The 16,341-nt window shown below is 39.0% G+C and overlaps 1 protein-coding gene across 4 annotated transcripts in view; it reads left to right on the top strand.

Annotated features, from left to right (window-relative positions):
- Window positions 1-14,481, top strand: part of LOC107858495 (uncharacterized mitochondrial protein AtMg00810) — a 62,968-nt gene extending 48,487 nt beyond the window's left edge. For all 4 annotated transcript variants that reach the window (XR_007050952.1, XR_001671018.2, XR_007050953.1 and 1 more), the window contains 2 exons: window positions 6,778-6,842; window positions 14,183-14,481. Coding sequence is in view for 1 of the 4 variants with exons in the window: in XM_047404760.1 (XP_047260716.1) it covers window positions 6,778-6,842; window positions 14,183-14,208 (91 nt within the window). In the remaining 3 variants the exon portion in view is untranslated. The remainder of the gene's footprint in view (window positions 1-6,777; window positions 6,843-14,182) is intronic.
- Window positions 14,482-16,341: the final 1,860 nt, after the last annotated feature.

The raw sequence follows: 16,341 nt of genomic DNA on the forward strand, positions 1-16,341 counted from the left end.
TTCAAAAATTTGAAAGGCCTAATCACTGGATATTGAATAGAATTGCACACCACACTCAACGGAGCATGCTCTGATCTAGACCTCACCAGGTGATGAACTTCACTATTAGGAAGTATTGATAAGAATTCACTATTACCAAAGACTCTGTCTAATCATTTAAAATACAATCTTCTTTAATTCTTCCATTCCCCCAAGTGTAGTAACTTTCTTTGAATGTTAATTCACTTAAGGCACAAAAACTCATACAATTAGCAAAATCCACTATTTTAGCTTGGGTAACTGGTAATCCCCCCATCTTTTCTGAATCATCAAGAATAATATTAAAGCCACCTCCTACAATCCATGGACTGTGACCGCTATCTGGAATATCCTATAAATCTTCCCATAACCCTAATCTTTCTATTGCACTATATCTAACATAAACTATTGTTAATGTGAAACTATCTATTGACCCCCTTAAACCAAACTGCATTGTGATTTGTTGAAAAGTATATGTTGAACCTAGTTCTTCCGAAATATTATTCCAGAAAATCCATATCTTGGCTGAACAATTTGCTCTAGTCTTATCCATCCCCAACTTCCTCTTGTACAAATCTAACTCACTAGGGCTTTGAAAAGGTTCCATTAAAGCTATGTTAGAGTAATGAGTCCTTTTATGCAGACTAATTAATTTCTCAAAGGACTTTTGAGTTTTAACTAACGTGATATTCCAAAACATAATTCGACTGATCGTTATTTTGAGTTGGTATTGAGTCCTTTTTTCCTCTTTGTTTCCATCTGTGATGCTTGGATATTGGTTTTTTCCTTCTTCTTATTCTTTTCTTTTAGCTTGCTTGTCTGGCTAGGCGATAAATCTCCTCGTGTGCTGACTGCTTTAATAATGCCTTCCAATCCTTTATCTTTATCCCTCTCTCTTGTCTTTTGAATTTAAGAAGTTGTTGGCTCATTGATCTCTGGAGCTTCCTGTATCATATGTTCAATTACCTATTGGTCATTTAATGATATCTCATCTTCCCCTACTTTTGTCACTGAGGGGTCTATTATCCCTTCTTGTTGTTTATTTTGACTGACCCCTTTTTGATAGTCCCTTTGATTATTTGTAGTGCCCTCTTGTATAGGATTTTTGGCTCTATCAGATTTGCCCTATTGTAAATCATGATCCTTCTTTGGAATGACATTGATGTCAATACTACTAGTTTGTCCTGCATAAACATGGTCTTCATTATTTGATGCTGAACTGCCTAAAGTTCTCCTTTCTTTGTTTTCCTTTTTTCTTTGGGTTGGAGTATTATCATGTTCTGTCTCATTCTCCTTGTTATCCTACTCTCTTACCTCCTTACCCTTTGATTGATCATCCTCAACTGCATTTTGAATATTTTCTTATTGTTTTATCTCTTCTTTGTTACCTACAGCTTCATCATTTGAAAGCTCCTAACTTATTGTTGATGTTCAAGAGATGATCTTCCCTTTGTTGGGTCCTTTGAGTCCGTACTTCTCTTTCCCTAAAATTTTATCTGCCTCCTCTGTTCTAATTTCTCCTCTTTTGTTATTGAAAACCACCATCATCCAACTTTCCTTTGCCTTTGATATCTTTTCCTCCTTCATGTTGCAGATTTGTAGGTTCTCCTTCTTCACCTTTACCCTTGTTTGTGTTTACTGCTTCATTTTGTTTTTTCCTATCCTTGTTTCTCGTCTTCCTTCCTATCTTTCTTTGGATACAGTTTTGGATGTATTATTTTTCAATATGACCTTATATGTTACATGTCATGTAGTACTTAGACATGTAATCATATTTAATATGAACCCATTTCTCCATAATCTCTCCTGTCTTCTTTTTCATACCTACGTTGATTTTCTTTTGAAATTCCCCCAACAAGTCAACTTCCACCTTGACCTGTGCACAACTTGTTCTGGTTTTGTTTTGAGTAGCCATATCCACTTGTAATGGTTTACCTATTGTCGCGGCAAGAAAGAATACTGCCTCCTAACCAAAAAAAGTTAGGAGGTAATGAAGGAAAAGATATTCAGGCTATAGCTATTGACGTTTCCTCCTGTGGATCAAATAAAGGATCCTATTTTAGAGTACAGTACGACTAATAATTTTGAGTGGTGTAGAATTAAGGCTTTGAAAGCAAATTCATATAACCTTCCAATTTTGACGCCTTTATTAAAAATGTATCTGCTACTTAGAAGAGCTCTGTTAACTTCTCCTTTTAAACCACACTGGTTTGGTATCAATCTTCTCAAGTCTTGAATCTCAGGCCACCCATATGAAACCTTACCAACCACTGCATATTGTAATTCCTCCTTAATAATCATTTGATTGATTTTCTCCTCTTCCCAAATAATTCTTGGCTCCCCATGTAAATAAGCTATCTGCTTGAGATTGTAAGATGTAGGATTTGTATTAGATCCACATTTAACATTAAGAGCATGTGCATATGAACCCGCATCCGCTATTCCTTTAGTTATATTGCCAATGGTTGGCCCAGTCTCCGAAGATGGAGGCTTGCCAACGGCCGTGATGGCCATTGTCTCCGGTGACACTGTCTTCGGTAACTATTTTCTAAGGTTTAGGATTTTCTGTGAGAGCGTTTACGTTTATCTACAATCTCATTTAATAATGAAATTCTACTTTTAAATATATAAAGACCCCCCCTAATGTTGGTCGAAATTTTTAAAAAGACACTTAAATTTTGAATTCGACCTATTACCCCATGAATTTTACCTAACCCGTTGTAAATGCACCATTTTGATCAAAATTTTGACCCTGCGTGTAGACACGCACTTGAAGTGAGTGAATGAGAAAAAAATTGAACTAACCAATTAAAATATGCCACGTGAAATAAAAAGGATCCACTTTTTTAATTTTGTATTTTAGTTTTTTTTTTGTTCTTCATTTTCCATCTTCTTCATTTGCCATCTTTCATTTTCCATCTTCTGCTTCTTCTCCATTCATCTCCATTAATGATGTCACTCGATTTTCTTTCCTATTTTTTCTTCTTTCGAGTATATAGTGTCGATTTGAATTTGTGAAATATAATTAAGTGGAAAGAGAAAAAACAAAGACACCATTAATGAAGATTGAGGGAGAAGAAGAAGAAGGAAGAAATTACTCGGTACTAATGAGTAATGAGATTTCAACACCATTGTCTTTTTCAACTCCTCTATTAAAGTTCCATTAATGGAGTTTTATGATTCAAGTAAATGGTGTTGAAGACGGAAAAAAAAATTAATCACAAAAAGGAAACTTGATTTCACAACTTTTAATCAAATTAAGAAGATATTAAAGTCAATACATGATTTTTTTATCCCACTAGTTTGATTCATTAAGGAGATTTTTTTTTTGAAATTTCCTAGCTTCAATGGAGAATTGGGTAAAAAGAAGAGAAAAAGAGAGTAATGGTTGTTAATGGAGAATTGGGGAAGAAGAAATGAAGATTGATTAATGGAGAATTGAGGAAGAAGAAATGAAGATTGATTAATGGAGAATTGGAGAAGAAGAAATTAAAAATTGATTAATTTACACGTGGCAACACCTGATTGGCGCATGCATTTACTCTCTTTGGTGTGACTGAAATTCAACAAAAAATGATGTATTTGCAAAGGATTAAAGAAGAATCGTGGGGTAATAGGTCGAATTCAAAGTTTAAGTGTCTTTTTGAAAATCTCGGCCAACATCAAGGGGGTATTTATGTATTTACTCTTATTTCAATCACTAGAATAATAATGCAACTATGCGCTAAGTGGAGAAAATAAAAAAAAGACGAGTAATTACTTTGGTGAAATGTTTACACAAATTCAATAACAATTTGAGAAATTAACTCCTAGATTAAACTATGTTTAAGTGTTTAGCCGGTGCTATTAGTAATCTCAGATGTCAGTCATTTAGTTATCAAAACTTAGTATTCAGTTTCAGTATGATCTCAGATACAATATTTATGTAAATATATGTATATGCATAGTATTGCATACTTAACATTTACGTGTCTTAGTTATCCTTATGCTCTCATTAAGTTATTTTTATTCCATTCAGTCAGTTATCATCTTATGTATATAAACCCACGTATATCAGTGTACCTCACTTAGCATACCAGTACATTCAGAGTACTGATGCATACTTTTTCTATTGCGCTATGATGTGTCATATCATAGGTTCAGACGCACGGGCTTCAAATCATACTTAGCAGCTCAGGTTATCAGCATCGATTACTGTAGTGAGTCCTTATATTTTGAGGATAGATTTATCATTTCATTAGTTTAGTACATTCAGTTGTTGGAGATAGTTGGGAACTTGTCCCATCAACTCTCTATTTAGACAGTTAGAGGCTTTCAGACTAGACTATTTCAGATAGATGTTCAGTTAGTTTTTTAGTATTTCAGTATTTGTTTTTAGTCGATGTGAACCTTATGGCATTTCAGTTATAATTCCGCATCATTTCAGTAATATTTTTCAATGCTCACAGCTGGTACCAGTCATAGATTATGGTCCTTCGGGACCATAAGCACCGTGTGACATTCGGGGTTGAGACTTGGGGCGTTACAAACTTGATATCAGAGCCTAAGGTTCTAAAGAATCCTAGGGAGTCTGAAAGCCGCATTAAGTAGAGTCTTGTGCATGGGTGTGTAGTGCACCACACTTATAGGCAAGAGGCTATGAGGTATTTTCAGAAAAAGTTTCACTTCTTTCAATTTTCATGTCATGTGACTGAGCATGAGCTAAAGTTAAACTCTCAGTCTAATTCAAGTTTCCCTTCCGTTTGCAAAATATGCCTCCTAAAAATACCAACGAAAGAGGAACGAGAAACCAGCCAGTACCTCCGCCCGTCCAAGCAGATCCCTTGGATGAGCATGTTTCCTATGTAGAATATAGAGCAGCTTTTACCACTCTAGCTCATTCTATGGCAGCCTAAAATAAATGTCCAGCTGCTGTCCAGGCCAACTGTAAGATCCCAGAAAGTTCCCTCGTAGTTTGAGCCTTTAGAGCGTGTCAAGTGAAGTGTAATTCCACCCTAAACGATTAAGGAGTGACTTTCAAGTGATTAAGTGTTTTAACCTTGTTGAATTTTCCTAAAAATGACTTTTTATCGTATGGGAAATTGAATTATCTTTCCAACGATACACATTTTGTCAAAATCCAACATCGGAAGAGAAAGATATGGCCATTTTATAGAAAGTAGTAAAATCGCCCAGGTGCGATGGAGAGGGCCAACGGACCGTCGCCCAAACCATCCTAGAGGAGGCAGTGAGGCCCCATTCTGGTTGAGTGTGATGGTAAGGGTCGACGGACCGTCGGGCCCTCGACGGATCGTTGCACCTCCGTTGGGACCTCGACGGACCATCGCACATCCCGATTAATAATTTTAAGTTAATTTTGAAAAGGCTTTTTGGTCTTTCCCCACCCTCTTAACACTCAGATATATCCAGAACGAAGCCGAGGGCTTCATTATTCATCCAAACTTCTCAAAGCTAGGGTTTCTCCCTCAAGAACAAGAACAAATTCTTTCTCCAAGAACTACAAGATCCCATCATAGATTTTATAAATTGAGTTAAGATTCAAGGTTCCCAAGTCAAAGGCTTCAAGAACCCTCTGTCAAGAGTAAGAAGAAGAGTCTCAAACAAGTTTGTTCATCCAATTCATGATCTAAGGTATGTGGAGTTTGAACAAGGACACTTCTTTCGTCCTTGTGCCCAAAAGTTGTTTTAATTATGAGAATATATGATTTTCTATGTTTTCTTATGAAATTGAAGTATGGTATTATACCCTATTTTGTTACTCCTTGAGATTTTAATAGTTGCAATGTTCTAGAAATTGAAGTACATGAGTATGTTGAGATTTTAAGGTAAAATGTTGAAGATTCCAGATTTTCTATATGATTTATGAATCTTTATGACATCTAGCATGCACTTTGATGAGTCTTAACTTGAGATTTGATTATGGGTCATTAAGCCCTACTTGAGATTTGCAACTTTTATGAACTTTTGTGCTATAAGCACCTATGAATTGTGTACTTTGATATTATTGAGAATGATTTGGCCTTTCGGTCATAATAGAGTTGAAATCCACATTGAGTATGATTTAAAGCATATGGAAATATGTCTTGGTCTTCATTATAGACCCTTGAGTTATTTTGAGGTGGATTTCCTAAGAGCTCTGAGCTGAGTATAGGAGTAGTATTTAGCACCGAGTTGGGTATGATTCCAAGGTCTCATACCCTAGAACTATGTGCCACTGTAGGTTCAAGATTTATGGGCCCAAGGCTGAGATAGTGATCACGAAAGATGAGGTTCTACTCCGATGGCAAGGATAGAACATCTTTCCCCACATGGTTTATGTCGGTTAGAAGAAACTCCCGAGTTCCAAGTGTCCCCAGTCTAAAAGAGTTCTAGAGTTCCCAAGTGTTAAAAGTTCCTAAAAGTTCTAAGTCCTTAAGTTTTAAAGAAGTTTTACTCTCCAAAAGATAAAATCCTGAATCTAAAAGTATTGTTTAAAGCTTCTTTTAGCCTTCTAGTACTGAGAATAAGAGGAGAGTATAGATTTTAAAGTTAAGTATAATGACTCACGAGATTTGTGTCACATGTTTCACTATTCATGATTTATGAGTTTTATATTCTAGACTTATTCAAGCCATGTGAGTCATTCCTATTTGCATGCATGATTTTATTAAAGAGTATTGATATTGTTTTATGTAAATGCATGCACCCCCATATACTCAGTAGATTTTCAAAGTGCTTATCCACATATACGTCTGTGTGCTACATTGTCTTATAATGTAGGTATAGGTGCTCAGTCCCAGCAGTGACATTAATCTACGAGCATCTCATCTACCTCCTTGTCCTTGGTGAGTCCTTATGGTTCGAGGACCTATATTGCATCTTTTCCACTTTTATAGTATTTTGAGTTTTACTTTCAGATTATTGCGAGTGAGTTGGGGGTCTGTCCCAATGGATCTCTTGTTTGAGTAGTAGAGGCTTTGTCAGACTAGATTGTCAGTTAAAGTTGTGTTCTAGACTATCGGTATTTTTGTTGCTATTCAGACATTGTATCCAATTATCTCAGTTTGTAGTTGACAGAACAAAGTATCATTGTTTAGCTTATTTATTCTAAAACAAATGTTAGAAGTAGTAACAGGCTCAAAGGGTTAGCTTAGGGCTACTTGTAGCCTTAAGCACCATGTGACATCTCGGGATGAGATTTTGGGCTGCTACAAACTTGGTATCGGAGCCTAAGTTTTAAGGAGCCCTAGGGAGTCTAACAAGCCTCGTTAAGTAGAGTCTTGATCATCGGTGTGTAGCGCACCACATCTATGAGCAAGAGGCTACAAGATATTTTAGGAAAAAGTTGTTTCTTTCTTTCAGATTCTATCGTGCCTACAGTTTCCCCTCTCATCTTATAATTGGTGCTCTCTTATTTCAGAAAATGCCTCTTAAAAGAGCGAACGCCCGTAGAAACAATAATGAGCAACCTCCGCCTGTTGATCCCTTGAATGAGACCGTGTCTTATGCTAAGTTTTGGGCGGCCTTTTAGGCATTAGCCCAAGCAGTCATCGCCAATATTCAGGCCAATAACCAGATCACAATTCTGCATCAGCAGGGAGGTGACTTAGCCGTTGCTAGGATTCGCGATTTCATGCGGATGTATCCGCCAGAGTTCTATGGGTCTAAGGCTGGTGAGGACCCACAGTTATAACTTAAGGAGGTGAGAAAGATCACCTAAGTCATGCATATTTCTGAGAAAGAAAGTGTAGAGATGGCATCTTATCGTTTGAAATACAATGACTGGGTTATTGCATGGAGAAAGAATAGAGGGGAAGATGCTGCCCCTGTTACTTGGCAGGTGTTCCAGGATGCATTCTTGGACAAGTGCTTCCCGCTTGAGATGAGGGAAGTGAAGATTGAGGAATTTATGAACTTGAGATAGGGTTCCTGACTGTTAAGGAATACTGCCTTAAGTTCAATCAGTTGGCCAAGTATGCTCCTGATCAGATTGCTGACACCCGAACTAGTATGAGTAAGTTTGTGATTGGGGTGTCTAGGTTGGTGTTGAAAGAATGCAGGACTACGATGCTAAATAGGGATATGGACCTGTCTAGATTGATGATTCATGCACATTAAATAGAGGTAGACAAGATAAGGGAAGTAGATAGAGTGAAGGGTAACAAGAGGGCTAGATCCGAGCAGCATGAGTATAGTCAGTCTAGGTCCCATCGAAGGAACCGCCCACAGTTCCAAAGTCTTTCATCTATGCCAGCGCCTTCACCAGTTAGTGCTCCCACGCCTAGAGGCAGGCAGGAGTAAGGGAATAGGTCTTCTATGTCCCGGTCCCAGAACAGTGTAAGTAATAGACGTCGTTATCCTCCATGTCCAAGTGTGGTAGGGACCATCCCGGTGAGTGCTTAGCATACCATAGGGGTTGTTTTGGTTGTGGCAAGCTGGGCCATAGACTTAGAGAGTGTCCGCATACTAGGCAAGGGAATAGAGACGCCCGACCTCAGACACAGACTACTAGTGCACCAGCTCTTGTAGCCCGTCCCTCCCTTGCTCAGGCCGCTTCATCTAGCACTGCTGGCGGTCAGCGCTAGAACAGATTCTATGCTCTACCATTCCGTCAAGAGTAGGAGAACTCTCCTGATGTTGTCACTGGTATGCTCCGTGTATTCCACTTTGATGTTTATGTGTTGGACCCCGGGTCAAAATTTTTCTTATGTGACCCCATTTGTTGCTATGAATTTTGAAATGAGTCCTGAAAATATTCCTGAGCCTTTCCTAGTTTCTACTCTAGTAGGGGAGTCAGTTGTTGCTAAGCAAGTGTATAAAAATTGTCCTGTCACTGTTCTTCATAGAGTCATACTTGCTGATTTGATAGAGTTGGACATGGTGGATTTTGATGTTATTCTAGGCATGGACTAGCTTCACTCTTGTTAAGCATCTATAGACTGTCGTACCCGTGCAGTTAAGTTTCAGTTTCTTGATGAGCCAATCTTCAGGTGGTCCGGAAGTTCAGTATCTCCCAAGAGTCATTTTATCTCCTATCTCAAATCCAAAAAGCTAATATCGAAAGGTTGTATCTATCACCTAGTTAGAGTTAAAGACACTAAGTTCGAGGCTCCAACTACTCAGTCAGTCAACATTGTTAATGAGTTTCCTGATGTTTTTACGGAAGATCTCCTAGGGGTACCTCCCAATAGAGAGATAGAATTCGGGATTGACCTTCTTCCCCACACTCAGCCTATTTCTATTCCTCCTTATCGTATGGCACCTGCAGAGCTTAAGGAGTTGAAAGAGCAACTCAAAGATTTTTTAAATAAAGGTTTCAGAAGGCCCAGTGTCTCTCCTTGAGGCGCACCTGTTCTATTCGTGCGAAAGAAGGATGGTTCTTTGCGTATGTGCATTGACTATCGTCAGCTTAACAAGGTCACAGTTAAGAATAAGTACCCTCTTTCGAGAATTGATGACCTGTTTGATCAGTTGCAAGGTGCAAGTTATTTCTCCAAGATAGACCTTAGATCCGGCTACCATCAACTTAAAGTAAGGGAGTGTGATATCCCAAAAGCAGCCTTTCGAACCCGTTATGGTCACTTTGAGTTTCTAGTAATGTCTTTTGGGCTAACCAATGCTCCAGCAGCCTTTATGGACCTCATGAATCGAGTGTTCAGATAGTATCTTGATAAGTTTGTCATCGTGTTCATAGATAATATCCTTGTTTACTCCCGTGCTGAGAATGACCATGCAAATCATCTTAGGATTGTCTTGCAAACTCTTAGAGATCACCAGTTATTCGCCAAATTCAACAAGTGTGAATGTTGGATAAGATCAGTAGCCTTTCTAGGTCAAATCATTTCAGTCGAAGGCATTAGAGTTGATCCCCAAAAGATAGAAGTTGTAAGAAATTGGCTTAGACCTATCTCTTCGTTTGAAATTAGGAGTTTCTTGGGTCTAGCTGGCTATTACTGCCATTTTATTGAAGGTTTCTCTTCTATTGCGTCTCCCATGACCCGGTTAACCCAAAAGAAGGTTAAGTTCCTTTGGTCAGATTCATTGAGAAGAGTTTTCAGGAGTTGATGACTTGACTTACTTCAACCCCTGTGTTGACTTTGGTTGATGGTACAAATGGTTTTGTGGTGTATTATGATGCCTCTAGAGTTGGTTTGGATTGTGTGTTGATACAGAGAGGTAACGTTATAGCCTATGCCTTTAGACAGTTGAAGCCGCATGAAAAGAAATACCCAACCCATGATCTTGAGTTAGCTGCTGTGGTCTTTGCTTTGGAAATATGGAGACACTATCTGTATAGTGTTCATGTTGATGTGTTTACTGATCATAAGAGCCTGCAGTATGTGTTTACTCAGAGGGAGTTGAATCTTAGACAGAGGAGGTGGTTAAACTTGCTAAGGACTATGATATGAGTGTGTTGTATCACCTGGGCAAGGACAATATAGTGGCAGATGCCCTTAGCAGGTTGTCTATGGGTAGTATTACTCTTGTAGAGGAAGGTAAGAAAGAGTTAGCTCGTGATGTGCATCATTTGGCTTCACTAGGTGTTAGGTTGCTCGATTTCGCTGAGGGGAATATTTTGGTGCAGAGTAGTTCTGAATCCTCTTTTGTTTTGGAAGTGAAGGAGAAACAAGACAGGGATCCTAGTTTTGTCAGACTGAAGGATTCAGTTAAGGACCAAAAGGTAGAGGTTTTCTCCCAAGGGGTAGATGGCGTGTTGAGATTACAAGGTAGATTGTGTGTTCCATGTGTTGATGATTTGAGGTAGAGGATTATGGATGAAGCGCATGGCGAGCGGTATTTTATTCATCCTGATACTACCAAGATGTACCACGACTTGCGGGAAATCTATTAGTGGAGTGGTATAAAGAAGGATATAGCTAAGTTTGTAGCGAAGTGTCCAACATACCAATAGGTTAAGGTAAAGCACCAAAGGCCTAGTGGTGTGATGCAAGAGTTGGTATACCCACTTCGAAGTGGGAAGAGGTGAATATGGATTTTGTGACTGGATTACCTCTTTCGCGTCGTCATCATGATTCTGTTTGGGTGGTTGTGGACAAGTTGACTAAGTCCGCACATTTTTTGCCTGTGCATACATCTTATACAACTGAGGATTATTCTAGATTGTATATCTGGGAGTTAGTCAGGTTACATGAAGTCCCTTTGTCTATCATTTCAGATAAGGGTACTGAGTTCACTTCGCATTTTTGCAAAGCTTTCTAGAAGGGTCTTGGTACCCAAGTTCATTTGAGTTCCGCTTTTCATTCGCAGATAGATGGTCAGGCTGAGAGGACCATCCAGACTTTAGAAGATATGTTGAGGGTGTGTACCCTTGATTTCAAAGGTAGTTGGGATGAGCATTTTCTATTGATTAAGTTTTCCTATAACAACAGTTATCATGCTAGCATTAAGATGGCACCATTTGAGGCCTTATATGAAAGGAGATGTAGATCACCCATAGGTTGGTTTGAATTGGGTGAAGCTTCTTTGGTTGGGCCTGATGCAGTATTTGAGGCTATGGAGAAGGTGAAGTTGATTAGAGAAAGGTTGAAAATAGCTCAGAGTCGTCAAAAGTCATATGCCTATATGAGGAGAACAGATCTTGAGTTTGAGGTGGGTGATTTGGTGTACTTAAAGATTTCACCTATGAAAGGGGTGAAAAGGTTTGAAAAAAGGGGGAAGCTTAGTCTCCGTTGTGTTGGCCCTTATAGAGTTTTGACGCGTGTAGGGAAAGTAGCCTATGAAGTTGAGTTACCCGCAAAGTTGTTAGCTATTCATCCTATTTTTCATGTCTCCATGCTTAAGAAGCATATTGTTGATTCTGTTGTAGTGGATCCTTCAGAGAGTGCTGATATTCAAAATAGTCTTTTATTTGATGAGATTCCCGTTGAGATCCTAGATTTCCAAATCCTTAGACTGAGGAACAAAGAGGTTCCCTTGGTCAAAGTTTTGTGGCGGAACTAGTCAGTTGAGGGCGCTACTTGGGAGGCAGAAGCAAACATGCGAGTCAAGTACCCACACCTCTTCTCCGCAAATTCAGATCAAGCCAAAGGTATTATTCTTCCTTAATTCAGCCCTTCTAATCTGAAGTTCAGCTATTGATCTATTCTTACCCGAGTTCTTGCAATTTCCAAAGTATTCAAGAGTTTAAAAAGATATGGAACTCGCTTAGCAAATTGCTTCAGCTATGTGTACTTTGTTTTCTCTGTCCTTATCCTAACTAGCGATATTTGAGGATGAATCTTTCCATGGGGGAGATATTATAAGACCCCGCAAAGTTGCCTCATAGTCTGAGCCTTTAGAGCGTGTCAAGTGAAGTGTAATTCCAACCCTAAAATATTAAGGAGTGACTTTTAAGTGATTAAGTGTTTTAAGGTTGTTGAATTTTCCTAAAAATGACTTTTTATCATGTGGGAAATTGAATTATCTTTCCAACGATACCTATTTCATCAAAATTCGACATTGGAAGAGAAAGACATGGCCATTTTATAGAAAACAGTAAAATCGCCCAGATGCGATGGAGAGGGCCGACGGACCGTCGTCCAAACCATCGAAGAGGAGGTAGTGAGGCCCCGTTATGGTTGAGTGCGATGGTAAGGGTCGACGGACCACCGGGTCCTCGATGGATCATTACATCCATCATCGCAGGCGAGACAGTGAACCAAGTTCTGGCCCAGATGCGACGGGCATGACCAATGACCGTCGGGCCCTCGACGGACCGTTGCACATCCCGATCAGTAATTTTAAGTCATTTTGAAAGGGATTTTTGGTCTTTTCCCACCCTCTTAACACTCAGATATATCCAGAACGAAGCTAAGGGCTTCATTATTCATCCAAACTTCTCAAAGCTAGGGTTTCTCCCTCAAGAACAAGAACAAATTCCTTCTCCAAGAACTACAAGATCCCATCATAGATTTTACAAATTGAGTTAAGATTCAAGGTTCCCAAGTTAAAGGCTTCAAGAACCCTCTCTCAAGAGTAACAAGAAGAGTCTCAAACAAGTTTGTTCATCTAATTCATGATCTAAGGTATGTAGGGTTTGAACAAGAACACTTCTTTCGTCTTTGTGCCCAAAAGTTGTTTTAATTACGAGAATATATGATTTTCTATGTTTTCTTATGAAATTGAAGTATAGTATTATACCCTATGTTGTTACTCCTTGAGATTTTAATAGTTGCAATGTTCTAGAAATTGAAGTACATGAGTATGTTGAGATTTTAAGGTAAAATGTTGAAGATTCCAGATTTTCTATATGATTTATGAATCTTTATGATATCTAGCATGCACTTTGATAAGTCTTAACTTGAGATTTGATTATGGGTCATTAAGCCCTACTTGATATTTGCAACTTTTATGAACTTTTGTGCTATAAGCACCTATGAATTGAGTACTTTGATATTATTGAGAAGGATTTGGCCTTTCGGTCATAATAGAGTTGAAATCCACATTGAGTATGATTTAAAGCAAATAGAAATATGTCTTGGTCTTCATTATAAACCCTTGAGTTATTTTGAGGTGGATTTCCTAAGAGCTTTGAGCTGAGTATGGGAGTAGTATTTAGCACCGAGTTGGGTATGATTCCAAGGTCTCATACCCCAGAACTATGTGCCACCGTAGGTTCGAGATTTATGGGCCCAAGGCTAAGATAGTGATCATGAAAGATGAGGTTCTACTCCGACGGCAAGGATAGAACAACTCTCCCCAATGTGGGCAAGACATTGGACTCTATGTATCTCACATGGTTTATGTCGGTTAGAAGAAACTCCCGAGTTCCAAGTGTCCCCAGTCTAAAAGAGTTCTAGAGTTCCCAAGTGTTAAAAGTTCTTAAAAGTTCTAAGTCCTTAAGTTTTAAAGAAGTTTTACTCTCCACAAGATAAAATCCTGAATCTAAAAGTATTGTTTAAAGCTTCTTTTAGCCTTCTAGTACTGAGAATAAGAGGAGAGTATAGATTTTAAAGTTAAGTATAATGACTCACGAGATTTGTGTTACATGTTTCACTATTCATGATTTATGAGTTTTATATTCTAGACTTATTCAATCCATGTGAGTCATTCCTATTTGCATGCATGATTTTATTAAAGAGTATTGATATTGTTTTATGTAAATGCATGCACCCCCATATACTTAGTACATTCACAAAGTGCTTATCCACATATACGTCTGTGTGCTACATTGTCTATAATGTAGGTATAGGTGCTCAATCCCAACAGTGACATTAATCTCTGAGCATCTCATCTACATCCTTGTCTTTGGTGAGTCCTTATGGTTCGAGGACCTATATTGCATCTTTTCCACTTTTATAGTATTTTGAGTTTTACTTTCAGATTATTACGAGTCAGTTGGGGGTCTGTCCCAATGGATCTCTAGTTTGAGTAGTAAAGGCTTTGTCAGAATAGATTGTCAGTTGAAGTTGTGTTTTAGACTATCGATATTTTTGTTGCTATTCAAACATTGTATCCAATTATCTCAGTTTGTAGTTGACACAACAAAGTATCATTGTTTAGCTTATTTATCCTAAAGCAAGTGTTAGAAGTAGTAACAGGCTCAAAGGGTTAGCTTAGTGCTACTTGTAGCCTTAAGCACTGTGTGACATCTCGGAATGAGATTTCAGGGCGTTACACCAACCCACTAGCCAATACTGATGTAACTAGAATTCGGGACTTCACCCGAATGAATCTTTTATATTTTACAGGGTCTAAGTCTAAAGAAGACCTACAGGAATACCTTGACATAGTGCAGAAGGTCACGGATATTATGGGGGTAACAACTAGTGAGAGTGCTGAGTTTGCTACATATCAGTTGTAGGATATGGCTCACTAATGGTTTAAGTAGTGGAAGGCAGAGAGGGCCGCAGATGCAGGGCCTATAGAATAGGAGGAGTTTGCCACTGCCTTCCTAGATAGGTTCTTCTCGTTGGATTTGAGGGAAGCAAAGGTGTTGGAAGTCATTAACTTGAAGCAGGGTAGTATGAAAGTGAAGGATTATTCTCTCAAGTTTACTCAGTTAGCCAGATGTGCTCCTCATGTAGTAATCGATAGAAGATCTAAGATGAGTAAGTTTTTGTATGAGGTTTTCGACAGTGTGGGCAAGGAGTGTAGAACTGCAATGCTAATTAAGGAGATGGACTTGGCTGGATTGATAGTCCATGCCCAGCAGATAGAGAAGCAAAAGACTAAGGAGAAAGAGAGAGAGAACAAGAGGGCTAGAATAGGTAGCTTCAACTTCACTCGGCCTAAGTCAAAGGGTGGTAATCTTCCCCAGTTCCGCCCAAAATCTTTAGTTCCATCTCCGTCCTCAGCCAGTGCTCCAGTGCCTAAATTCAGAAGCATTAATAAGGATATGACACCAAGCTCTAAATCTCAGGGTAGTGTCAATAATGCCCGAACAAATGCTCTTTGCCAAAAGTATGGTGGAAACCATCAGGGTGTCTGCAGAGCTGGCAGTGATGTATGTTTCGGATGTGGCAAGCCAGGTCATAAAATCAGAGAGTGTCCTCAGGTGGGTTCTAAGAGTCATCATAGTCGTCCCCTAGCTCAGTCCGATTGCCCATCTCAGTAGGGTGCCGCTTCCAGTGCCACCAGTGGGCTACGCCCAAACAGACTCTATGCATTTCAATCTCGACAGAATCAGAAAATTTCTCGTGACGTGGTCACTAGTACGTTAAAAGTTTATCACTTACATATTTATAATTTGCTAGATCTAGGAGCTTCTCAGTCTCTACCCCGGTGGGTAAGTCTATCATAGCTCGGCGGGTATATAGGGACTTTTCGATTATGGTATCTCAGAAAGTAACTTCAACAGACTTAGTAGAGTTAGAGATGACAAATTTTGACGTCATTCTCGGCATGGATTGGCTTCATTCATGTTATGCTTAGGTTGACTGTAAAAATAGAGTGGTTCATTTTCAGTTCCCAAATGAACCTATCCTAAAATGAAGGGGTAGTACTTCAGCACTTAGGGGTCAGCTTGTCTCCTACCTCAGAGTGAGTAAAATGATATCCAAGGGGTGTGTCTACCATCTTGTTCGAGTTAAAGACTCTAGTTCAGACCCCAAATCTTGATTCAGTTTCAGTAGCATGTGAATTTCTAGATGTGTTTCCTAAGGATCTTCCCAGAGTCCCTCCCGAAAGGAAAATTGATTTCGGGATAGACCTTCTTCTCGATACTCAGCCCATCTCTATTTTGCCATATAGAATGACTCCAACTGAACTTAAAGAATTAAAAGAGCAGTTGAAGGAACTCCTAGATAAGGGGTTTATCAGGCCCAGTGTTTTCCCGTGGGGTGCACCAGTTCTATTCATACGTAAGAAATACGGTTCTCTTAGAATGTGTATTGATTACCGTCA

Source organism: Capsicum annuum, chromosome 2 (genome assembly GCF_002878395.1).
Source record: "Capsicum annuum cultivar UCD-10X-F1 chromosome 2, UCD10Xv1.1, whole genome shotgun sequence".
Classification (NCBI taxonomy): domain Eukaryota; kingdom Viridiplantae; phylum Streptophyta; class Magnoliopsida; order Solanales; family Solanaceae; genus Capsicum; species Capsicum annuum.